This window comes from Cetorhinus maximus, chromosome 18 (assembly GCF_964194155.1).
Source record: "Cetorhinus maximus chromosome 18, sCetMax3.hap1.1, whole genome shotgun sequence".
Classification (NCBI taxonomy): Eukaryota; Metazoa; Chordata; class Chondrichthyes; order Lamniformes; family Cetorhinidae; genus Cetorhinus; species Cetorhinus maximus.
The window spans coordinates 83,487,203-83,512,651 of record NC_135896.1 but is presented as its reverse complement, the minus strand read 5'-3'; the positions used below and the strand labels follow the sequence as shown (position 1 = coordinate 83,512,651).

At 45.7% G+C, this 25,449-nt stretch overlaps 1 protein-coding gene across 1 annotated transcript in view; it reads left to right on the top strand.

Moving 5' to 3' along the window:
- The window catches only part of LOC144693311 (inositol-trisphosphate 3-kinase A-like), a 68,093-nt gene extending 43,363 nt beyond the window's left edge, over positions 1-24,730 (top strand). The window contains exons 2-7 of the mRNA XM_078563101.1: positions 3,838-3,937; positions 6,784-6,997; positions 15,038-15,242; positions 22,346-22,447; positions 22,796-22,867; positions 24,377-24,730. Of these exons, the coding sequence (XP_078419227.1) occupies positions 3,838-3,937; positions 6,784-6,997; positions 15,038-15,242; positions 22,346-22,447; positions 22,796-22,867; positions 24,377-24,586 (903 nt within the window). The 3' untranslated portion in view covers positions 24,587-24,730. The remainder of the gene's footprint in view (positions 1-3,837; positions 3,938-6,783; positions 6,998-15,037; positions 15,243-22,345; positions 22,448-22,795; positions 22,868-24,376) is intronic.
- Positions 24,731-25,449: the final 719 nt, after the last annotated feature.

Genomic DNA, 25,449 nt, shown 5'->3' with positions numbered 1-25,449 from the left:
GTAGCAAGCCTGAGGATTGGGAGCAGCTTAGAATTCAGCAAAGGAGGACCAAGTGATTGATTAAGAGAGGAAAAATAGAGTATGAGAGTAAACTTGCAAAGCAGACTGTAAAAGCTTCTATAAGTATGTTAAAAAAAAAGATTAGTGAAGACAAATGTAAGCCCTTTACAGTCTGAAATGGGAGGATTTATAATAGAAAACAAGGAAATGGCAGAGCAATTAAACAGCTACTTTAGTTCTGTCTTCACAGAGGAAGACACAAATAACTTCCCAGAAATACTGGGGAACCGAGGTTCTAGTGAGAAGGAGAAATTTAAGGAAATTAGTAACTTCCGAAAAAAATTGTGCTGGAGAAATTAAGAGGACTGAAAGCCTATAAACTCTGAGGGCCTGATAATCTACATCCCAGGGTACTAAAGGAGGTGGCCATGGAAATAGTGGATGCATTGGTTGTCATCTTCCAAAATTCTGTAGATTCTGGCACAGTCCTGGCAGATTGGAGGATGGCAAGTGTAACCCCACTATTTAAAAAAGGAGGGAGGGAGAAAACAGGGAATTACAGACTGGTTAGCCTAACATCAGTAGTAGGGAAAATGCTAGACTCTATTATAAAGGATGTGATTACAGGACACTTAGAAAATATCGACAGGATTAGACAAAGTCAACATGGATGTATGAAAGTGAAATCATGTTTGACAAACCTACTGGAGTTCTTTGAGGATGTAACTAGCAGACTAGATAAGGGAGAGTCAGTGGATGTGGTGTATTTGGATTTTCGGAAATCTTTTGATAAAGTCCCACATAAGAGATTAGTGTGCAAAATTAAAGCACATGGGATTGAGGGTAATAGATTGGCATGGATTGAGAATTGGTTAGCAGAAAGGAAACAGAGAGTAGGAATAAATGGGTCTTTTTTCAGAGTGGCAGGTGGTGACTAGTGGGGTACCGCAGGGATCAGTGCTTGACCAGCTATTCACAATATATATCAATGATTTGGATGAGAGAACCAAATGTTATATTCCCATGTTTGCTGATGACACCAAACTTGGTGGGAATGTGAGCGATGAGGAGGGTGTTAAGAGGCTCCAAGGCAATTTAGACAGGTTGCGTGACTGAACAAATGCATGGCAGATGGAGTATAACCTGGATAAGTGTGAATTTATCCACTTTGGTAGGAGAAACAGAATGCCAAGGTATTACTTAAATGGTGATAGATTGGGAAATGTTGATGTACAAAGGGACCTGGGTGTCCTTGTACACCAATCACTGAAAGCAAGCATGCAGGTGCAGCAAGCAGTTAAGAAGGCAAATGGTATATTGGCCTTCATTGTGAGAGGGCTTGATTACAGAAGCAAGGATGTCTTCCTGCAACTTGTAGAGGGCTTTGGTGAGACCACACCTGAAGTATTGTGTACAGTTTTGGTCCCCTTACCTAAGAAAGGTTATACTTGCCATAGAGGGAGTGCAGCGAAGGTTCATCAGCCTGATTCCTGGGATGGCAGGATTGTTGTATGAGGAGAGATTGTACTAACTAGGCCTGTATTCACTGGAATTTAGAAGAATGAGAGGAGATATCATGGAAATGTATAAAATTCTGACAGGGATGGACAGACTGGATGCAGGGATGCTGTTTCCTCTGACTGGAGGTCTAGAACAAGGGGTCATAGTCTCAGGATACGGGGTAGATCATTTAGGACTGAGATGAGAAGAAACTTCTTCACTCAGAGGGTGGTGAACCTACATAATTCTCTACCACAGAAGGTTGTGGAGGCCAAGGCACTGAATATATTTAAGAAGGAAATAGATAGATTTCTGGACTCTAAAGGCATCAAGGGGTATGGGGAGAGAGCGGGAGTATGGCATGGAGATAGAGGATCAGCCATGATCATATTGAATGACAGAGCAGGTTCAAAAGGCTGAATGACCTACTCCTGCTCCTATTTTCTATGTTTCTAAACATTGACAAAGAAAGCCAAACATGAAGTCTTACAACTTTGATGTTTAAATCCTGTGCAAAATAATGGGATGAGTTTATTGAGTTTAGGGAAATTTAGAAAGCAGTCTAAAGCTGCCCACTAAATGCCACTAAACTGTCTTATTAAAAACACGCTAAAATATCTCTAGTGAAGTAAATGTGCCGAGGTTGGAGTTCCAATATGTTGTTGGAAGCAATGGAGAGGAATCTTTATTCATCATCCTACCTTCAGAATTAAAATCTGATGTACCGGGCATTGGCCACAAATTAATCCTAATTTCTCAAATATTCAGCTTGCTTACTATGCCTACTTCTTGCCTGAAGGGAGAGGTAAAATGTTTTGCATGTTAACAGAATCAGAATATAATAAAAAGGAGCATGAGCAGAACATGTGCCCCTCGAGCCTGCTCCACCATTCAATGAGATCATGATCTACATAGGATTACATAGGATATATGGCACAGAAACAGGCCATTCAACCCAACCAGTCCCTGACACCGTTTATGCTCCACTGAGCCTCCTCCCATCTTTTCCCATCTAAATCTATCATCGTAACCCCTCTATTCTCTTCTCCCTCAAATGTTTGTCTAGTTTCCCCTTAAATGCATCTATACTATTCACTTCAACCACTCCCTGCGAGTTCCACATTCTCACCACTCTCTGGATAATGAACTTTCTTCTGAATTCCCTAATGGGTTTCTTGGTGACTATCTTACATTGTTGCATCTAGTTATGCTCTTCACCACAGGAGGAAACATTCTCTCTGCATCCACTCTAACAAAACCTTTCAGAATTTCAAATAACTCAAATAGATCATGCCCCTAAGCCTTTGTTTTTCAAGAGAAAAGAGACCCAGCCTGTTAATCCTCTCCTGAAGTGTACACCCATGCATTTCTGGTACCATCCTTGTAAATCTTCTCTGTGCACTCTCCAGTGCCTCTATACCCTTTTTATAATATGGCGAACAGAACTGCACATAATACTCTGTCACCTAACCAAGGTTCGATACAGGTTTAGCATAACTTCCCTACTTTTCAATTCTAAACCTTTAGAAATAAAGGCTAGTGCCTGGTTTGCTTTTTTTATGGTTTTGCTAAACAGTGGTGCGACTAAGAGTAATTAATGTATTTGTGATTAATGTATTTGTACATTGAGATGCCTTTACTCCTTTACCCTGCCTAAACTTGTACCTTCCAGTAATAAGCAACCTCCCCATTCTTCCTACCAACATGTGCCACCTTACATTTATCAGACTTTGGTCTCAATTCCACTTTCCTGCCTGTTCCCCATAGCCCTTGGTTGCTCAAGAATCTCTCTGTCGCAGCTTTGGATATATTCAATGACCTAGTCTCCCCTGCTCACTGGGGAAGAGAATTCCAAGCACTAATGACTCACTGAGAGAAGAAATTCCTCCTCATCTCCACCTTCAATGGGAGATCCCTTATTTTGAAACTGTGCCCCCTAGTTCTAGATTCCCCCACAGGGGCAAACCTCCTCTCAGCATCGACCCTTCGAACCCCCTCAGAAATGTATTTGTTTCAGTAAGATCACCTCTCATTCTTCTAAACCCCATTATAGGCCCAACCTGCTGGACCTTTCCTCATAAGACAACCCCTTCCTCCCAGGAATCAGTCTGGTGAACCTTCTGTTTAAATTTAAATTTCCTGTTGTAGACTGAACGCCACTCATTGTCTGTCTCCCGCACCCCACTCTTTCCTCTCCTTTATTTTGTTCCCCACTTTCACGTAACCTGCATACAATTCAACATAGAAAGAGTGCTATATGAATGGTGCTTTTGTTTTAACGATGCTGAGAAATCCGACAGAGGAGAGGCCTCAATTTCTCTCATCTTGTTTTTGCAGCATAAACCCTGGCGGAAAGCTAAAACAATAGTGCACTGCTCACCCTTCATGGTCTCCTTCAAGAAACAATATTCATGGATTCAACTGGCTGGTCATTCAGGTAACTGACCTCTTTTTTAAAAAATTTATTCTTTCATGAGATTGAGCATTACTGGCAAGGCCAGTATTTATTGCCCATCCCTAGCTGCCTGTGAACTGAGTGGTTTGCTAAACCAGAAGGCAGTTAAGAGTCAACCACATTGCTGTGGATCTGGAGTCACATGTAGGCCAGACCAGGTAAGGACAGCAGATTTCTTTCCCTAAAGGACATCAGTGAACCAGATGTGTTTTCAATGATAGGACTATAGTGACCATTACTGAGACTAGCTTTCACTGAAAAGAATTTAAATTTCACCAGCTGCCACAGTGGGATTTGAGCCCATGCCCCATAGCATTAACCAGTGACTCAGGAAGACTAAACCACTACACCACCATATCCCCCTCTGGGCTATGTTAATCTAGAAGTAACCTTCATTTGAGAATGACATTTGTCTTGCTGCTTCCTTTGAACTTGTTATTGTCATAGAGTCATAGAGTAAAACAGCACAGAAATAGGCCCTTCAGCCCATCATGTCTGTGCCGGCCATCATTGCAATTAAAGGAAGAAATTTCTGTTGTAATCAAAGAATGAACTTTCATTTATATAGCATCTTTCACCGCTTTAGGGTACCCAAAGTGCTTCATGGCCCATGAAGTGCTTTTGAAGTGTTGTAATGTAGGAAAACACAACAGTCAAATTACACACAGCAATCTCCCACATTTAGCAATGTGATAAAATATGAAACGTTGACTGATTTCTTCTCCACCGATGCTGGCAGACCTGCTGGGTTTTTCCAGGTAATTCTGTTTTTGTTTTGGATTTCCAGCATCCGCGGTAGCTTTTAGCTTTTTGTTTTTATCTCTGATAAAATATGATCTGTTTTAGTGCTGTTGGTTGAAGGATACTGGGGAGAATTCCCCTAGTCTTCTGCAAAATAGTGGCATGGTATCTTTTACATTCAGGGGAAGACAGGGTTTCAGTTTAACTTCTCTGACAGGGCTGCCCTCCCTCAGCACTGCACAGGACTCGCAGCCTGATTAGGTCTCCAGAGTGAGACTTGAACTCACAACCTTCTGATGCAGAGATAAGAGTGCAACTGACTGAGCCTCAATGATTGGCTCATTTCTGTGGCTAAGTCTTGTAGGGCCAAAATGGATTCATGTTAACAGCCAGAGCAGAGATTCAAAAATAATATATTCTGCTCAGAAACGTTGATAAAGTTTCCAGCAGTGAACAAAAATGTTGACGCTAAAATTTTCAGGTTTTTGGCATGAATGAAACAGGTTGGCCATCTTATACTGCTGTGGGCAGATGTGGTCGTTGATCTCAGTGTGAGTGTTGGGTACTCTATGGTCAGGGCTGTCACTTCCTGTTTACAATTTTCTCTGGTGTCCGTGGGCGTTTATCTTGATAATTGTCTCCACGTTCAAGCGCCGTCAGCCCGGGTCAGTTTCTCTAAGCAGTCATGTTTTGAAATAAAGCTCAATTCAACAACACCATCCTCCCCCACCCCTCTTCCCCCGCCAACCCTTTTAGCTTGCTGCCCAATGCTTTAAGACAGTGACCCTAAGTTTATACCCGCCAACTAGCTACCAGTCATTTAATCCCACTGTTAGGTTAAGCTGAAATGCTTGCCAGGTTTGCGGAGGGCTGCGATTCCTTGCAATCTTGCCACCGCTTTACCGCTCCAATCTCCTGATCGAGGAGAGAGAAGCTCAACAGGATTGGGAGTGAGGAGGGAAGGGCTGCTTTCCAATTCCCCAATTCTCTCCAGAGCCCCTCCTCCTCCCAATCAGTCCCAAAACCTTACCCCCTGCACTGCTTTCTGGGGCAATCCTCACGGGTGCTGGCTGTGGCCTCCTGTCATCAGATGCCTGCTCTCACCCACCCCTGGCAGGCTGCCCACCTGACTGGGTGTCGGGCAGGGCTCTGCAAAGATTCGCTTTAATGAGGCCCTGCCATTAACGTTGGCAGGCCCTGAGCATCGCCGCCTCGCTGGATTTGTTACCCGCTATCGGGGCTCCCCCTCAGCCTCCTTGCCCTCCCTCCCTCCTGCTAATTATCGGGGGCCAGTGTGGGCACTTCACTGCCAATGCCCACGCTCACAGAGCGAGACTCACAAAGCGGACTCCAAGTTGGGACATTGAGCCATAAACGCAATGAAGGTCCAAGGGAGCTTCTTCACTCATCTGCTGCTGGTGGTTTAAGGAGTCATGATGACTATAAAAACCTACATTGTTGACAAATCTTGTGATTGTTAGCTCTGTAAGTAAGTTGCCAACTCTCCCTTGTTCCAGAGTCTCCAGGAATAAAAGATTAATCCCCAGGACACTGCTGGGAGCAATCTGAGAGAAAAATCACAAGGATATTAAAAAAATAATAATTTCCTCTCAATGCTGTTGTTTATTCGATTTATAAATATTTCTCCCTATGTACCCTATCGAATCTTTTAGTCTTATTAAACACCTCAATTAGACCATCCCTTAACCTTCTATATTCAAGGGAACACAAGTCTGCTCTAGGATACCTGTCCTCAGAATTTAAACTTTTTTTTGACCCTGTATCATCCCGGTGAAATATAGAGCAAACTTCACCAATGTGGATAAATTGTGATGAATGAAACCAGGGAGGGGGTGCGGGTGGGGGTGGTGGTGTGATTTGGTCAATGATTAAATGACGTGGTGCGGGGACATGGTGTGTAACGCCATCCTTGGGGAAACAAGGAGGTTCTGATAACAATCCTTGAGAGGATCACAAGCAAGTGTGGAGCACTCCTGCACTCCTCGTTGACATCTGGGAGTGTTACAGGACATTGCCGCGAATACGCACACATGCTAAAATGGTGCCTTGTTCTGTTTGTCATTTAGGTAGTTTCAAGGCAGGGGATGGCGGGAGGATCCTGAAGAAGTACAGTGAGAACGAGAAGATGTGCTTTGAGCAATTAAAAATGGATTCACTAGCTCCCTTCGTACCCAATTACCATGGCGTTACTAATGAAGAAGGAGAGTTGTATATTCAGCTGGACGACTTGCTGGCTGAGTTTGACAATCCATGTGTCATGGACTGTAAAATGGGAACAAGGTAGGTGACAATCTCTATCAGCATAGGTGTTTCTGATGAACTGGAATCAACAAAGACTTGCATTTAAATAAAAACAGCCCCCCACAGGGCCATCTGTCACTTGTTTCTATGTTGATCTTTCACAGAGTGCTGACCCTTGTTCTGCTCTTAACACATTCTGCTATCTTACCTTTATGCCACTATCAGCACCTTCTTTAGTCTTTAACACTCCCTTTGTCTTGTGTCCATGACATCTTTGTCAATCTCTCCCGAGGTCCCACCTATCCCTCACTTTCTATTTTGCTCCACCTGCTCCACCCACTCTTAAAAAGTATAAAATCCATCACATTTCTATCTCTCTTAGCTCTGAAGAAAAGCCATACAGACTTGAAACGTTAACTCTGTTTCTCTCTCCACAGATGTTGCCAGAAATGTTGAGTTTTTCCAGCATTTTTGATTCTTATTTCACATTTCCAGCGTGCGCAGTACTTTGCTTTTAACTTGCATTTAAATGCCCTCTTTCATGGCACTTTACAGCCAAAGAAGTGCTTTTGAAGTGTGGTTGCTGTTGTAGGAAATGTGACAGGCAGCTTTCTGCTTTCAGGTAATGAGTACACCTGACTTCTGTGTTAAACCAAACACCAGGGTTTTTATTCATCGACAAACTTAGGTGAAAGGTCAAGGTTCAGAGTGCAGGCACAATCTCTACTTCTTCATGATGGCAACAGCCAACATGTACGTTTATTCTCTTTCACTCTAATAGGCAGCATGATAACCAGTTGCTCTGGGAGCAAGGCAGACACCATCTGAAGTGCCATTGAAAATTGATTATCCCAGTCCTCTCCTGGCCAGTCTCCCACCTCACACCCGCCATAAACTTGAATAGCCTAAAACTTCCTTCGTTATGCGCTCTGGTACCAAGTCAGGTTCCCTATTCACCTTTGTGCTCGCTGATCAACATTGTTTTCAAATTCTTCCATGGCTTCGCATCTTCCTATCTCTGTAACCTCCTCCAACTTTACAACTCTGAGATATCTGCACTCCTCCACTTCTGGCCTCTCGAACATCCCCGATTTTCACCTCTCCACCACTGGCGGCCATGACTTCAGTTGCCAAGACCCCAAGCTCTAGAATTCCCTCTTTAAACATTTTCAATTCTCTACCTCTATCTCGTCCTTTAGGACATTCCTTAAAACCTACCTCTTTTGCCAAGCTTTTGGTCATTTGACCTATTAATTTCCTTATGTGGCTCAATGTCACCTTTTTTTTTGGATTTACAGCCCTGTGAAGCGCTTTGGGAGGATTTACAACCTTAAAAGTGCTGCATAGATGCAAGTTATTGTTGTTGAACTGGGACCAGCCCAGCAAACTGCTGGACTAGGGCAGACCAGCGACCAATTAGATTGGGACTAGTACAGTGACTAATTAGACTGGCATCTGCATAGTGAGCAGCTGGACTGGCAATAGTAAAAGGGCAAGATGGAATATGATTGTCAAAGTGACTTGCTGCTCTGCAAATGATACAGAGTACCCAATTCAATCAACAAGCCTTCCATTTACACCAAGCCCCCAAGTCACTTGAGTTTGCAGTGTGTTTAGAAGCTGACTGGAGTATTTATCAGTCAACTCATTACTCTGTAACATGATCAACTGAGGCAACAATCACAAATGGTTTAGTTTCTTGAATCTGTGATCACCACCACCTCCCCCCCCCCTCCACACACACAACCACAGGCAACTAGCAATTCTGTTTTTGCACTGCAGCTTCCAGGTTGTCTCTCTGATTGGCTGGTTTGTAGAATGCTAGCTCACCCAGCAGAGATAAGAGGAGTGTAGTTGACAACAATGTAGATTCTTATCGGCGATAGATCTGTGTTTCCCCTCTAGGACTCCACTGCTTGAAAACCTCAAGAATCTTATTGAACATGTTTACTTCTATTGATCCCACTGAGCCTCCCTGTTATTGTTATTTTTGAGTTTTCACATTTTCTGTTGTAAATTTGGTCCAAGGCACTGTGCTAGAACAGTCTTCACGCACCAGCATCTGAAACGCCTCCATAAACATGGTGGTCTGGGCGGAATATAGGGAAACACAAGTGTCCAGCGTTTATTCGTCATGCAAAGAGTCAGCAAACTTTGATCAGCACTGCACCTTCAGTTGAATGCATGAAGAATCTCATGTATCAAGTATCTCATCTTTCAGCCCTTACAGAGCAGCTCAGTGGCTCTCGCCTCTCAGCCAACAGTTGTGGGTTCCCAAGTCCACCCCAGAGTCATAATCCAGGCTGACACTCCAGTGCGGCACTGAGGGAGTGCTGCATCATTGGAGGCGCGGAGGCCTTAAACCCAGGCCCCGCCTGCCATTGCAGGTGGACGTAAAAGATTCTCACGGCCTCTATTTCAAACAAAAGCAGGGGCTTTCTCTGCAGCGTTCTGGACAGCTTTCACCTTTAAAAACAGTGACGTGCATTTGAACTATTGGAATGTAGGAAAAATAGCAGTTAATACGTGCAGAACAAGTTATGAAATAAATGAGCAGATAATCTGTTTTTAGTGATGTTTGTTGAGCAATAAATATTGGTCGGCGCAATGGGAGACCTCCCCTGCTGTTTTTCTGTTAGTGCCATGGGACCTTTTACATCCACCTGCAAGAGTAGGTGGGGCCTCAGTTTGATATTTTACCTGAATGGCAGAATGACAGTGCTACACTGAGGTGTCAGTCTGGATCATTCACCCGAGTCCCTGGAGTGAGGCTTGAACCTCTGACTCAGAGCTGAGGTTGCAGCCAACTGACTCCTAAGCCTGCCACACTGTCACAACAGTCAGCAATGGAACTGGGAGTGAGCCCTGCGCCTGAAATGACCAAGCTGCAGTGACTTCATGGGCTGAATCTTGCTGCCTTGGTTTTCAAAAGAGGGACGGGACCAATTCCAGGTCTGGGCCCCAATGGTTTATGAAGGCCATCTGCCCATGAGATCTTACTAGGAGTGGCCAATTAACCAGCTGCCTCCAGGACTCCATCCAGTTAAGAGCGGCAGGAGGGCTGTCCAGGCGGGAGGACCAATGGAAGCGCCTGAGGCCCTGGGCGACAAGCAGCCCCAGTCAGAAAAGGTGGCACTGCTGATGTAGGCGGGAGACCTTGAGGGCATCTCAAGATGGAGGCACCACCTGAACAGTTCAGAAAAAACCGAGTAAACTGTGGCCAAAACTGCCAGAACATCTTTGCGGAGGAGAACCTCTCCATGCGTTGGTGGGTAGTGGGGGGAGGGTGGTGAGGTCCTGCGGCTACAACTGTGGCCCTCTGGGATTTGTGGCTGCAGGGGTTTGAGGGGGGAAAAGTTAAAGGAGGCCTTGCTGGTCCTCTCTCCCCTGGCTGCTGCCACTGGGAGGTCACCTCCAGGCACCTGCTGGGATTCGACCTTGAGCCAGTAAGATCCTAATGGGACCACCAATTTGCCCCAAAGTAGGGACCTAGTTGCTTATAATTAACTACCAGCCATTGGCAGGCGGGTAGCTGGCACCAATGCCACTCCATCTTTGGCAAGGTCGCCTGGATTTTGGTCCTTGTCCCGCCTGCATACCTGCCTCAGCATGGCCAGGAAGTTTTTGTCCCACATCTCTCAGGTGAAAGTGGGAGCTCTTTAGCAGCCCACCCAATCCATTGGCTAAGTTCTGATTCTTCTGTGGCCCTGATGGATCAAAAGGCCCCTTCCTTGTTCCATTGCCTCATCTGTTATTTCAGATGGAAGGCCTTTGTGTAGGCCTGAAGCCTCCCCCTTACAGGCTTGCAGAAGGACAGCATCCACAATTCCGTTCAGTTCTATGTTCTTGGTGTTGCCCATCTGTGCTCATGTGGCTTGAGCCTGGCTTCCTAAATATGATGTGTAGGGTTGATTTCCGGCACAGCGTTGTAACAGCACTCTCAATTAAGATGACATTTAGAATCTAACCACAGTTAACCCTGGTGAAAACACCAGTAAGAAAGAACTTAAATAGATATAACACTTATCATGTGTCAGCTGTGTTCAGTTGGACTCTCGTGTCTGAGTCAGAAGGCTGTGGGTTCAAGTCCCACTCAAGAAACTTGGATGTAGAAATCGAGGCTGACATTCCAGTGCAGCACGTTCAGATGTGGTTAAACTGAGCCCCCTGTCTGCCCTCTTAGGTGGACATAAAAGATCCCATGACGTGATCCCAAAGCAGAGCAGAGGGAATTTCTCCCTGGAGTCCTTGTCAATATTCAATCTTCACCAACATCACAAAAACACTGTATCTGGTCCTTTTTGCTGCTGTTGGTGGGATCTTGCTGTGCGCAAATTGGCTGCTGCGTTTCCTACCTTACAACAGTGGCTATTCTTCAAAAGTACTTCATTGGCTGTAAAGTGCTTTGTGCTTTACAGGCGCTACATAAATACAAGTCTTTTTTTCCTTTCATGATATCAGGACAGCCTGAAGGGTTTTAACAGCCAATGAAAAACTTTGTGTAGACACTGATGTAATGGACAGAATAACAAACACCCAATTTGGGGTATATCAGTAGTTACAGTGAGGGGTATGGGGTATGTCAGCGTTACAGTGAGGGGTGTGGGGTATATCAATGTTACAGTGAGGGGTGTGGGGTATATCAGTGTTACAGTGAGGGGTGTGGGGTATATCAGTGTTACAGTGAGGGGTGTGGGGTATATCAGTGTTACAGTGAGGGGTGTGGGGTATATCAGTGTTACAGTGAGGGGTGTGGGGTATATCAGTGTTACAGTGAGGGGTGTGGGGTATAAGTGTTACAGTGAGGGGTGTGGGGTATATCAGTGTTACAGTGAGGGGTGTGGAGTATATCAGTGTTACAGTGAGGGGTGTGGGGTATATCAGTGTTACAGTGAGGGGTGTGGGGTATATCAGTGTTATAGTGAGGGGTGTGGGGTATATCAGGGTTAAAGTGAGGGGTGTGGGGTATATCAGTGTTACAGTGAGGGGTGTGGGGTATATCAGTGTTACAGTGAGGGTTGTGGGGTGTATCAGTGTTACAGTGAGGGGTGTGAGATATATCAGTGTTACAGTGAGGGGTGTGGGGTATATCAGTGTTACAGTGAGGGGTGTGGGGTATATCAGTGTTACAGTGAGGGGTGTGGGTATATCAGTGTTACAGTGAGGGGTGTGGGGTATATCAGTGTTACAGTGAGGGGTGTGGGGTATATCAGCGTTACAGTGAGGGGTGTGGGGTATATCAGTGTTACAGTGAGGGGTGTGGGGTATATCAGTGTTACAGTGAGGGGTGTGGTGTATATCAGTGTTACAGTGAGGGGTGTGGGGTATATCAGCGTTACAATGAGGGGTGTGGGGTATATCAGTGTTACAGTGACGGGTGTGGGGTATATCAGCGTTGCAGTGAGGGGTGTGGGGTATATCAGTGTTACAGTGAAGGGTGTGGGGTATATCAGTGTTACAGTGAGGGGTGTGGGGTATATCAGTGTTACAGTGAGGGGTGTGGGGTATATCAGCGTTACAGTGAGGGGTGTGGGGTATATCAGTGTTACAGTGAGGGGTGTGGGGTATATCAGTGTTACAGTGAGGGGTGTGGGGTATATCAGTGTTACAGTGAAGGGTGTGGGGTATATCAGTGTTACAGTGAGGGGTGTGGGGTATTTCAGTGTTAGAGTGAGGGGTGTGGGGTATATCAGCGTTACAGTGAGGGGTGTGGGGTATATCAGTGTTACAGTGAGGAGTGTGGGGTATATCAGTGTTACAGTGAGGGGTGTGGGGTATATCAGTATTACAGTGAGGGGTGTGGGGTATATCAGTGTTACAGTGAGGGGTGTGGGATATATCAGCATTAAAGTGAGGGGTGTGCGGTATACTAGCGTTACAGTGAGGGGTGTGGGGTATATCAGTGTTACAGTGAGGGGTGTGGGGTATATCAGTGTTACAGTGAGGGGTGTGGGGTATGTCAGTGTTACAGTGAGGGGTGTGGGGTATATCAGTGTTACAGTGAGGGGTGTGGGGTATATCAGTGTTACAGTGAGGGGTGTGAGGTATATCAGTGTTACAGTGAGGGGTATATCAGTGTTACAGTGAGGGGTGTGGGGTATATCAGCGTTACAGTGAGGGGTATATCAGTGTTACAGTGAGTGGTGTGGGATATATCAGCATTAAAGTGAGGGGTGTGGGGTATATCAGTGTTACAGTGAGGGGTGTGGGGTATATCAGTGTTACAGTGAGGGGTGTGGGATATATCAGTGTTACAGTGAGGGGTGTGGGGTATATCAGAGTTACAGTGAGGGGTGTGGGGTATATCAGCGTTACAGTGAGGGGTGTGGGGTATATCAGCGTTACAGTGAGGAGTGTGGGGTATATCAGCGTTACAGTGAGGGGTGTGGGGTATATCAGTGTTACAGTGAGGGGTGTGGGGTATATCAGTGTTACAGTGAGGGGTATATCAGTGTTACAGTGAGGGGTGTGGGGTATATCAGCGTTACAGTGAGGGGTATATCAGTGTTACAGTGAGGGGTGTGGGATATATCAGCATTAAAGTGAGGGGTGTGGGGTATATCAGTGTTACAGTGAGGGGTGTGGGGTATATCAGTGTTACAGTGAGGGGTGTGGGATATATCAGTGTTAGAGTGAGGGGTGTGGGATATATCAGTGTTACAGTGAGGGGTGTGGGGTATATCAGTGTTACAGTGAGGGGTGTGGGGTATATCAGTGTTACAGTGAGGGGTGTGGGGTATATCAGTGTTACAGTGAGGGGTGTGGGGTATATCAGTGTTACAGTGAGGGGTGTGGGGTATATCAGTGTTACTGTGAGGGGTGTGGGATATATCAGCGTTACAGTGAGGGGTGTGGGATATATCAGCGTTACAGTGAGGGGTGTGGGGTATATCAGTGTTACAGTGAGGGGTGTGGGGTATATCAGTGTTACAGTGAGGGGTGTGGGGTATATCAGCGTTACAGTGAGGGGTGTGGGGTATATCAGCGTTACAGTGAGGGGTGCGGGGTATATCAGCGTTACAATGCGGGGTGTGGGATATATCAGTGTTACAGTGAGGGGTGTGGGGTATATCAGTGTTACAGTGAGGGGTGTGGGGTATATCAGTGTTACAGTGAGGGGTGTGGGGTATATCAGTGTTACAGTGAGGGGTGTGGGGTATATCAGTGTTACAGTGAGGGGTGTGGGGTATATCAGCGTTACAGTGAGGGGTGCGGGGTATATCAGCGTTACAACGCGGGGTGTGGGATATATCAATGTTACAGTGAGGGGTGTGGGGTATATCAGTGTTACAGTGAGGGGTGTGGGGTATATCAGTGTTACAGTGAGGGGTGTGGGGTATATCAGTGTTACTGTGAGGGGTGTGGGATATATCAGCGTTACAGTGAGGGGTGTGGGATATATCAGCGTTACAGTGAGGGGTGTGGGGTATATCAGTGTTACAGTGAGGGGTGTGGGGTATATCAGTGTTACAGTGAGGGGTGTGGGATATATCAGTGTTACAATGCGGGGTGTGGGATATATCAGTGTTACAGTGAGGGGTGTGGGGTATATCAGTGTTACAGTGAGGGGTGTGGGGTATATCAGCGTTACAGTGAGGGGTGTGGGGTATATCAGCGTTACAGTGAGGGGTGCGGGGTATATCAGCGTTACAATGCGGGGTGTGGGATATATCAGTGTTACAGTGAGGGGTGTGGGGTATATCAGTGTTACAGTGAGGGGTGTGGGGTATATCAGTGTTACAGTGAGGGGTGTGGGGTATATCAGTGTTACAGTGAGGGGTGTGGGGTATATCAGTGTTACAGTGAGGGGTGTGGGGTATATCAGCGTTACAGTGAGGGGTGCGGGGTATATCAGCGTTACAACGCGGGGTGTGGGATATATCAATGTTACAGTGAGGGGTGTGGGGTATATCAGTGTTACAGTGAGGGGTGTGGGGTATATCAGTGTTACTGTGAGGGGTGTGGGATATATCAGCGTTACAGTGAGGGGTGTGGGATATATCAGCGTTACAGTGAGGGGTGTGGAGTCTCTGAAAACTGTTCTTATTCTCCAATGTTTCCATCCTTTCCCCTCCGTAGAACGTATCTGGAAGAAGAGCTGATGAAAGCTCGAGAGAACCCAAAATTACGGAAAGACATGTACAAAAAAATGGTGGAAGTTGACCCTCAAGCCCCAACACCACAGGAGCACACACTCCAAGCTGTGATCAAACCACGTTACATGCAGTGGAGGGAAACCCTCAGTTCTACAGCAACACTCGGGTTTCGTATTGAAGGGGTTAAGGTACGATAGCCTGATCTAGTCCTCCTGGAAGAGTTTCTGATGAGCAATGACCCATGGTTTTGTGTGGGGGATAAGGGAAGGTCATTTTTCTCTGGTTTCTCTCCTATCGCCTCTCATGACCTCTCCAAGCCCATCTCATAAGAACATAAGAAATAGGAACAGGAGTAGACCATTCGGCCCCTCGAGCCTGCTCCACCATTCACTAAGGTCATGGCTGATCTTCTTGTGTTTTGAATTCCACATTCCCATCTAACCCCGATAACCTTTGATTCTTTTGCCTAACAAAAATCTATCCACCTCTGCCTTAAAAATATTCAATGACCCCGCCTTCACTGCCTTCTGAGGCAGAGAGTTCCAAAGTCACACAACCCTCTGAGAGGAAAAAATTCTCCTCATCTGTGTCCTAAAAGGGCGACCCCTAATTTTAAAACAGTGCCCCCTAGTCCTGGACTCACCCACAAGAGGAAACATCATTTTAACATCCACCTTGTCAAGGCCGTTCAGGATCTTATATACTTCAATCAAATCTCCCCTTACTCTTCTAAACTCCAGTGGAAACAAGTCCAGTTTGTCCAACCTTCCCTCATAAGACAACCCACTCATTCCAGGTATCAATCTAGTAAATCTCCTTTGATCCTCCTCCAATGCATTTACATCCTTCCTTAAATAAGGAGACCAAAGCTGCACACGGTATTCGAGTAATCGTGCAATAGTGTGAGGGAGACCTGGGTGTCATACATGTGGAAGCAGGCAGTATGTTTTTGGGTAATGTCACCGAGGGGCAGCATGTAGATGCGACATACGGGAGGAGGCTGAGGATTGCTCCTTGTAGGACACCAGAGGTAACCGCGTGGGAGCAGAAGGAGAAGCCATTGCAGCAGATTCTCAGACTATGGCAGGAATGGATTCAGGTGAGGACAGTCCCACCCAACTGGATGACTGAGGCAAGGTGTTGGAGGAAGATGGCGGAGGTCACCTGTCTCAAAGGCTGCAGCCAAACCTCTCCCTCTCGATTACACAGCAGTCTTACCAATCCCCTGTATAACTGAAGCATAACATCCTTACTTTTATGTTCAATCCCTCACATAATAAAGGATAGCATTCCATTAGCCTCCTTAATTACTTGCTGTACCTCCAAACTAACTTTTTGTGACTCATGCACTAGAACACCTAGATCCCTCTGCACCTCAGAATTACGCAGCCATTCTCCACTTAAGTAACTCTGCTTTTTTTGTTCTTCCTGCCAAAGTGAACAACTTCATATTTTCCCACATTAAACTCCATTTGCCAGATCTTTGCCCACTCACTCAACCTATCTATATCCACCTGCAGCCTCCTCATGTCCTCTTCACAACTTTCCTACCTATCTCGTCCATGAGAATCACGACCTGCTCCATAGACCATATCCCCACAAACTGTTGACCACTCAACTTTCCTTCCTGGCCCCCATGTTAGCTGAAAGTGTAAATTCTTCCCTCTCCTCAGGTACTGCCCTTTCGTCCTTTCAAATCTCTCACCATCGCCCTACTGAAAACGAACACACTTAATCCCTCTCTCATTAAAAAAAAATGCTTCCCCATCTCCAACCTCATTTTCCTCTCCAAAGCCACTAAATGTGCTGTCACTTCCCAAATACATGTCCATTTTCCCCGCAACTCCGCGTTTGTAACTCACAAGCCAATTACCTGCCTCTGTGCTGAAACTGCTCTTATTAAATTCACAGATAATATTCTGCATGAGAGTGACTGCTGTAAACTATCCCTGTTCGACCTGGCTGCAGCCTTTGAGTCAAGTGACCCCTGCCATCTTCCTCCAACACCTTGCCTCTGTCATCCAGTTGGGTGGGACTGTCCTCACCTGAATCCATTCCTGCCATAGTCTGAGAATCTGCTGTAATGGCTTCTCCTTCTGCTCCCACACCGTTACCCCTGGTGTCCTCCAAGGAGCTATCCTCAGCCTCCTCCCGTATTTCTCATCTACCTGCTGCCCCTCAGCAACATTATCCAAAAACATACTGCCTGCTTCCACATGTATGACACCCAGCTCTCCCTCACCACCTCTCAACCTCCTGCACTGTCTATGAGTTGTCAGATTGCTTGCCCAACATTCTGTATGCAGCTGGTTGTACTCTACTTAGTGTTATGTTTTACCATAGGGTCGCTTTGCTCGCGAACTGGTCTCATGCTTATCTGCCGATCACAATATACTGCAGACACAGAGACCAATATGAAACAACAGAGCACTAACTTGACGTGTGCTTCTCCAACCAGGCCCTTCTCTAGACTAACATTAACATGGTAGCCCGCGCTACACAGCTATTGGGTCTTACAGTCACGTGGTCAATCTGCTCACAGTCTCTTAAAGGTTAGGGTTAGGGTTACCATACTTAGATTTCCAGAAGGCATTTTAAAAGGTGCCACATCAAAGGTTATTGTGGAAAATGAAAGCTTATAGTGTAGGGGGGTGATATTTTGGCATGGTTAGAAGATTGGCTAGTTAACAGGAAGCAGGGTAGCCATAAATGGGTCTTTTTCTGGTTAGCGCAATGTAACAAGTGATGTGCCACAGGGATTGGTGCTGGGGCCTCAACTTTTTATAATTTATAGAAATGACTTGGATGAAGGGACAGAGGGTATGGTTACCAAATTTACTGACAACACAAAGATAGGTAGGAAAGTGGATTGTGAAGAGGATGTAAGGAGGCTGCAAAGTGACATAGGTTAAGTGAGTGGGCAAAGGTCTGACAAATGGAGTATAATGTGGGCAAATGTGAAATTGTCCATTTTGGCAGGAAGAATAAAAAAGAAGCTTGTTATCTAAATGGTGAGAGTTTTGAGAGCTCTGAGATTCAGAAGGATCTGGGTGTCCTAGTGCATGTATCACAAAAGGCAGGTACAGCAAGTAATTAGGAAAGCTAATAGAATGTTATCATTTATTGCGAGGGGAATTGAATACAAAAGTAGGGAGGTTATGCTTCAGTTATACAGAGCACTGGTGAGACCACATCTGGAGTACTGTGTACAGTATTGGTTCCCTTATTTAAGGAAAGATATAAAAGCAGTTCAGAGAAGGTTTACTAGACTAATACCAGGATTGGGTGTGTTGCCTTATGAGGAAAGGTTGGACAGATTAGGGTTGTATCCACTGGAGTTTAGAAGAGTAAGAGGTGTCTTGAATATTTTTAAGACAGAGCTAGATAGATTCTCAGTTAACAAGGGGTTGAAAGATTATTGGGGGTAGCGGGGGGTTACAATCAGATCAGCCATGTTCTTAATGAATGGTGGAGCAGGCTTGAAGGGCTGAGTGGCCTACTCCTGCTCCTAATTCATGTTTATACTGGATGAACTCCAATTTCGTCCAGTTAAATATTAGGAAGACTGAAGCCATTGAGCCTCATCACAAACTATTCCCTAGTCACTGGCCACTGTCTGAGGCTGAAGCAGACTGTTGCATCTTTAGCATCCTGTTTGATCCCAATAATTCCTGTCAAATTTTGTTGTTGTGTGCAGCCAGTTTTCCAATATTTGACACCTTTTAAGTTTTTTGTGTGGTCACACATGCACAGTGTTTAACACAAAGCTATGCAGCACCTTCCAGGTTGTTGCGCTGTCATGCACACATGCAGCTTAGCAGGAACCTTGTTTGACCCTGAGCTGAGCTTCCAAAATCATATCCTCGCCATCACAAAGATTGCCCTGTTAAATCACCCATCTAAACCTCTCCCTCAACTTATCCACTGCTGAAATCCTCATCCATACTTTTATCCCTAGACTCAGCTATCCCAATGTTCTCTTGGCTTCCACCCTCCATAAGCTTGAGTCCATCCAAAACTCTGCTGCCCTCACTCTAACCCAGACAAGTCTCATTTGTCTATCAGTCCGGTGCTCACTGACGTAGACCGGCTCCAGGTCCAGCACCCATGCCTCTGATTTTAAAATTCTCATCCTTGTGTTTAAATCCCTCCATTGGCCCCGCCCCACCCTATCTCTGTAAGCTCCCCCAGTCCTATAACCCTCTCACATCTCTGCGCTTCTCCAATTCTGGCCTCTTGTTTGTCCCTCATTCTCCTTGCTACACCTTGGCAGCCGTCCCTTGAGCTGCCTGGACAGTAAGCTCTGGAATTCCCTCACTAACCTTCTCGGCCTCTTTACTCCTTTAAGATGCCTCTTAAAAACCAAGCTTTTGGCTAGTCAGTGATACAGTGAGCTGTGTTAAAGGGCTAGTCAGTGATACAGTGAGCTGTGTTAAAGCGTCAGTCAGTGCTACAGTGAGCTGTGTTAAAGGGCTAGTCTTCTGGGGCTTGGTGTCCAATCTTGATTGATAATTGCTCCTGTGAAGTGCCTTGGGTCGTTTCAGTGCATTAATGATGCTATAAAAGTATAAGTTGCTGTTATTATTGTGTGGTTCTGCTCTCAGTAAGGAGTTTGCCCAGTTAAGGTCGGAGAACTGGCCACAGAGGTGTGTGCGCCCAATTTCAGAAACTTCCGTTATTCATTTTACTCAAAAGGAATGCCCAGAATTGGCTACGCTGACCACTGAACCGTGCTCCCATCCACTGAGGGTCCACGGCCTGAACCTGATCTCTCAGGTGGTAATTTTATTGCAACGGCAACAGGGCACGGAAAATACAATTGTCACTTGGAGTCAGATTTGGAAATCAGAAAACATCCACCTCCCTTCTAATATCACACCTCTTGGTGCCAAAATGGAGCATGTGACACTCTGTCAAAGGATACCAGCAGCTATCCCCTGCTAGCCCGTGGCTCAGTAACTTGGGAACGTGGCTAGCAATGAGCTGCTATGGCCAGCCTGAGTTCAGTGCCTATCCTGCAGCTGCTAGCGAGGGTTGGCACGGTTTACACTGCTGCAGCTATCAGTTTAACACCAGCACTAGCTTTAGGGCAGTCAGTTATCACTGCTGCTAGGTCATACTGCTGGCTGTACTCTGGCCCTGAAGAACTTACAGTCACCCAGCCAAGTAGCAACATCTCCAGTGAAGCTTTCACTGCCAGGACAGGAATCTGGAATGTGTTGTGGCATTCCATGGGAGCAGCCACCACTGGCGAGCGTACATTGTGGGTCAACAAAACTGTATTTTTTCATTCATTATAAAACCGGGGCTGGCCAACCCGCAGCAGAGCATTCGGTAACCCTTGGTAAAATGTTGGAGCATTCTGCCGCTTGGTGGTGGGAAGGAGAGTGGCAGCACATCACAATTTTGGCAAACAGCATAAGCTTATGATTGTGATTGTTTTACATAATGTGTGTATATACATATTGTGTATATACACATATACATACATACATTATAAACACATAGATACATATATATATGCACACGTATGCACACACACTCTCATATGTGCATGTAAAGTATGGACCTATGCACACTCCTTCATCAGGTTTGATATGTTAGACTCAGATTAATGCCAACAATTCTCTGTGTTTAATGCCCAACAATAGTACCACACATTTTCCACTAGCCATAGAGTGACATTAAGTAGTGCCAGTATTGTATTGTCGGTCCGCACCCAACACTGGATAAGTGCAAACTGTCCCAGACTCATTTCACACAGGGTCCTTACAGTGAGGATGGAAGCATATCTATTTACTGTATGTAAACAGGCACAGTTACTATTTACTGAGTTGCCAAATTAGCAAGCTCAGGGGTCCACGGCTGTTTTGTTGCCATGAGGGAACTAACTGCATGGGAATATTGCCACTGCACAGGTCCTGTCGATCTTCTCACTGTTGGTTCTCTACCTCTCAATGTGCTGCTTGACTCCATTGGATTCCACATTGGGGATTTCTGGGCTCATGATAGATGGAACTTGCATTTATATAATGCCTTTAACATTGGAAAACATCCCAAGGGGTTCCACAGAAGGGAAATGGATAATGAGCCAAGGAAGGAGTGATTTGGACTCAGAGATTAAGCTTGGTCAGAGAGGTTTTAAGGGGAGCAGAAGGGGGCGAGGTTGATGGAGGGAATTCCAGAGCTTTGGGCCCAGCCAGTTGAGGGCATGGATGCCAATGGCGGAACAAAGGGAAGGGGCTGCCCACAAGCCAGAATTGATGGAGTAGAGAGCTTTGGAGGTGGGGACAGAGGGTGTCACAGAGTTGGAAGAGGTAGGGGTCGGGGGAAGTCCATGAAGAGCTTTGGATGAGTTGAAGTTTATGGAGAAGGAAAGGTTGGCGGGGGGAGAGGACTTGAATCCAGAGTTGACAATGGTGTGAATGAGGCTTTCAGTAACGGAGGGGGATCGAAAAAGAGGGTGTAGGGTAAAGGTGGAGGGAGCCACACTGTGAATTGGGGAGAGTTAGAGGGAGGCAACTGCCACTCCGACTGGGGTGGGGAGTTTGAGTAACTTATGGTCAGGTTAGTCTGCTGAATAATGAATAAACCCAACCAAAGCTTGTTTCTCCTATTCTTTTCTTAAAAATGCCTGAACTGTAAAGCAAAAGCAAGTGTTTAAAAATAACCAGAATGGAATGCCTCATTTTTAATTCAAGCTGCCCAGGGTGACACAGGGCCTGGGCCTGGGCCTGGGCCCCTCTAGAAGAATTCATATTATCGCATGCAGGCAGTGAGGACATAAGTTGGGAAGAGTGCTTACAATTCTCAATGTGCTGCCTACCGACCAGCCTTACAAGTAGCAGTGAGAGGAACTCCTTCAAGAGGCATGAAGTGTTACAAGAGGATCAAAGAGGTGATGCTACAAGGAGTGCCAGGGGCACAGCTTTTGAGAGTTAAGGAGCGGTACAAGAGGAAATGTTTCAAGGGAGAGTGAGAGGTATTCAGCGGGCAAAGGATGTTATAAAGGAGAATTTAACAGCAAGACGAGGAGACAGTTAACACATGATGGACATTACAGGGAGTAGCTCCACAGCAGGAGAGCAGAAGTTATTACAATACAGTATATTATTGGAGGGAGAATGGTACAGGGTATGAGGTGTTATAAGGGAGGAGATCTGCAGTCTCTACATAAAGTCCGGCCTTAACTAACTTATCTTCTATTTTTTAATTGAGGCCCCAAATTCTGTCCAGTTGCTGTGCCCCTTCCCGGGTGTAATGGTCACCATGTTTTCACTCTTGGTTACAGAAAGCAGATGGGACAGGCAGCACTAACTTCAAAAGGACCAAAACGAAGCAACAGATTCTCCAGGTCTTTGTCGACTTTGTCAATGGAAACAAGAATATTTTGGTAAGTTATCATCAATAAAAGGGCTAGAACACCAAATATAGGGGTAAAAGCACCAATAGAAAGGCTTAAAGGAACATTATAATGGGTTAAATAACTATTATAAGGTTCTAAGACATCAATATAAGGACTAAAAGGCAGACGGCATTGTGGGTGTCTAGTGGATCTGGATCAGGAGCAGGAACTCTGCCTGATTCCCAATCCCTTGTCCATGGACGCAAGGGCTGCATGCAGCACCCTATCCGCTGAGAACTGAGGTCAGCTGAGATCTGCAGGGACCGTGTCTATTTAATCTCATTCATGTTGATCCATTACTGATCACTTAGACTTCTGCTTTGTTTGAATCTGAAGGAAGCCTATCTGACGAGACTGAAGAAGATCCGGAAAACTCTAGAATCATCGGAGTTCTTCAAAAAGCATGAGGTATGTAGCAGGCAACTGACTGTGCACTTATGTATATGAGGGGACTGGTTATAGGGATGATTCCCTGAGCAGGTGCTACCAACTCTCAGGAAGCACCAGTTGGCAAGTCATGGACCTGTAATCAATATCCTGGGGGGTTACCATTGACCAAAAACTGAACTGGACTAGCCATATAAATACTGTGGCTACAAGAGCAGGTCAGGATCCAGGAATCCTACAGGGAGTAACTCACCTCCTCACTCCCCAAAGCCTGTCTACCACCTACAAGGCAAAGTTAGGAGTGTAATGCAATACTCCCCACTTGCCTGGATGGGTGCAGCTCCAACAACACTCAAGAAGCTTGACACCATCCAGGTCAAAGCAGCCCGCTTGATTGGCACCACATCCACAAACATTCACTTCCCCCACCACCGACGCACAGTAGCAGCAGTGTGTACCATCTACAAGATGCACTGCAGGAACTCACCAAGGCTCCTTAGACAGCACCTTCCAAACTCACGACTGCTACCATCTAGAAGGACAAGGGCAGCAGACGCATGGGAACACCACCACAGAAAGTTCCCCTCCAAGCCACTCACCATCCTGACTTGGAAATATATCGCTGTTCCTTCACTGTCACTGGGTCAAAATCCTGGAACTCCCTCCCTGACAAGGTCACAACCTCAGATTGGACTGAGTCCCTCTCCACCCAGGTAATCCACCTTACAGGCTGAGAAATTCATATTTTCTAGGAATCTTGGATTCCTAGGATTTACATTATAAATGGAGGCCTTTCTGCCCCTTTGTGCTAGCTCTTCAGCTGGCCCTCCATATTCCAATCGCATTCCCTTCTTTATACTCTTCCTTTCCAAATACTTTTCCAATTCCATTTTGAATGTTATGACAATCTCTGCCCCCATGCCAGTTGTGGCAGTTCCCTGTTCTTGTATCATGTGTTGAGGAAGTTCCTCTTACTTCTTCCTTCAGTCCTAGCTACAGGAGTCAGCCATTCAGCCACTCAAGCCTGCCCTGTCACTTAGGTCGTGGCTGGTCTCTACCTCAACTCCATTTTGCTGCTTGTACTCCATGTTCCTTACCCCGAAAAACACCTATCGATCTCAGCCTTGAAAGCTCCAAACGAGCCCCAGCATCCACAGGCTTTTGGGGAAATGAGTTCTAGTTTCCCACAATCCTTTGTGACAAAATGCTTCCTAATTTCTCTCCTGAACAACCTCGCTCTAATTTGAAAATTATGTCTTCTTGTGTTCTATTTCCCACCAGTGGAAATATATACCCTATGTCTACGTTATTGTATCCTTTTAATGTTTTAAACACCTCGATCAGATCACCTTCCGTCCTATAATCTCAAGGGAATACAAGTTTATGAACCCTGTCCTTATAATTTATCCCTCTAAAGTCCCCACATCGTTCTGGTGAAAATAAATTTTATCTTAATACGGAAATGCCGCGGTTATTTTCTCAACCTTGCAAGTGTGTTTTTGACTTTCAACCTTCCCCTACTTGATGCAGGTTATTGGGAGTTCATTGCTCTTCATTCACGACAAGAGCGAAGTGGCAAAGGTGTGGTTGATTGACTTTGGTAAGACCACAAGGCTACCGAGCGGAAAGACTCTTAACCACCGTCATCCATGGCAGGAAGGCAACAGGGAAGACGGCTACCTCTGGGGGCTTGACAACATGATTGACATTACAACCGACATCTTGGGACTTCACGAATGACCTTGGGGCAACTTCCTCCTTTGCCATGGGGTTTCCATTGGGCACCAGGAAGGTTATCCGGCCCTTTGCTTCTCAACCTGGATGAGGCACTGCTGTTCAAAGTAGTGGGAGAATAGACAAAGAGAGAAAACAAAGCTGCGAGACAAAAATTGAGGTTTCTCCATCGACAATAGGCTTTTTCTTGGGTGACTCTGAATTTTAATTGGACCCACACAGTGAATGGTGTACACAAAGGAATATGAATGGTGAAGGTGACACTCATATCAAGCGGGATATATCGTTGCTATCACTGCAGGGCAGTTTTGAATGATTATTCTAGGATTAATTTTGAAATACATTTTAAACACAATGACAATTAGATTTTACAAATGGATGATGTTAATGCAAAAGAAGAAGGTTCATGGTGCTCTCCTGACAGATAATATGCTTCCCTCGCCAGGCTGCAACTCTCAGGTTTAAAGCAGAAGTGGCCAAAAGGTGGCAGTAAGTTCCCAGCCTCCCCCCCCCCCCCCCCCCCCCCCCCCTCCCCCCCCCCACTCCACATCCCCCCACACCCTCTTGCCTTAGGCTATGAATGGTGGCTACTGCAGGAGAAAGTAAGGAAACGAGTTAATATTATTTAAAGCATCTTGGATCTCTCCTAAAGAAACCTTTAGCCTTTTATGGTGCTTTTCAAAACTTCAGGATGTCTCAAAGCACTTCACAGCCAGTTGACTATTTTTGAAGTGTAGTCACTGTTGTAAAGTAGGAAAACACAGGAACTGATTTGTTACACTCAGTCCCCTCGTCTAAGTCATCATAGATTTCGAACTCGCAGAAACAGCAAAGAGGTAATGCCCTGATTATCTGTTTTAGTGATGTTG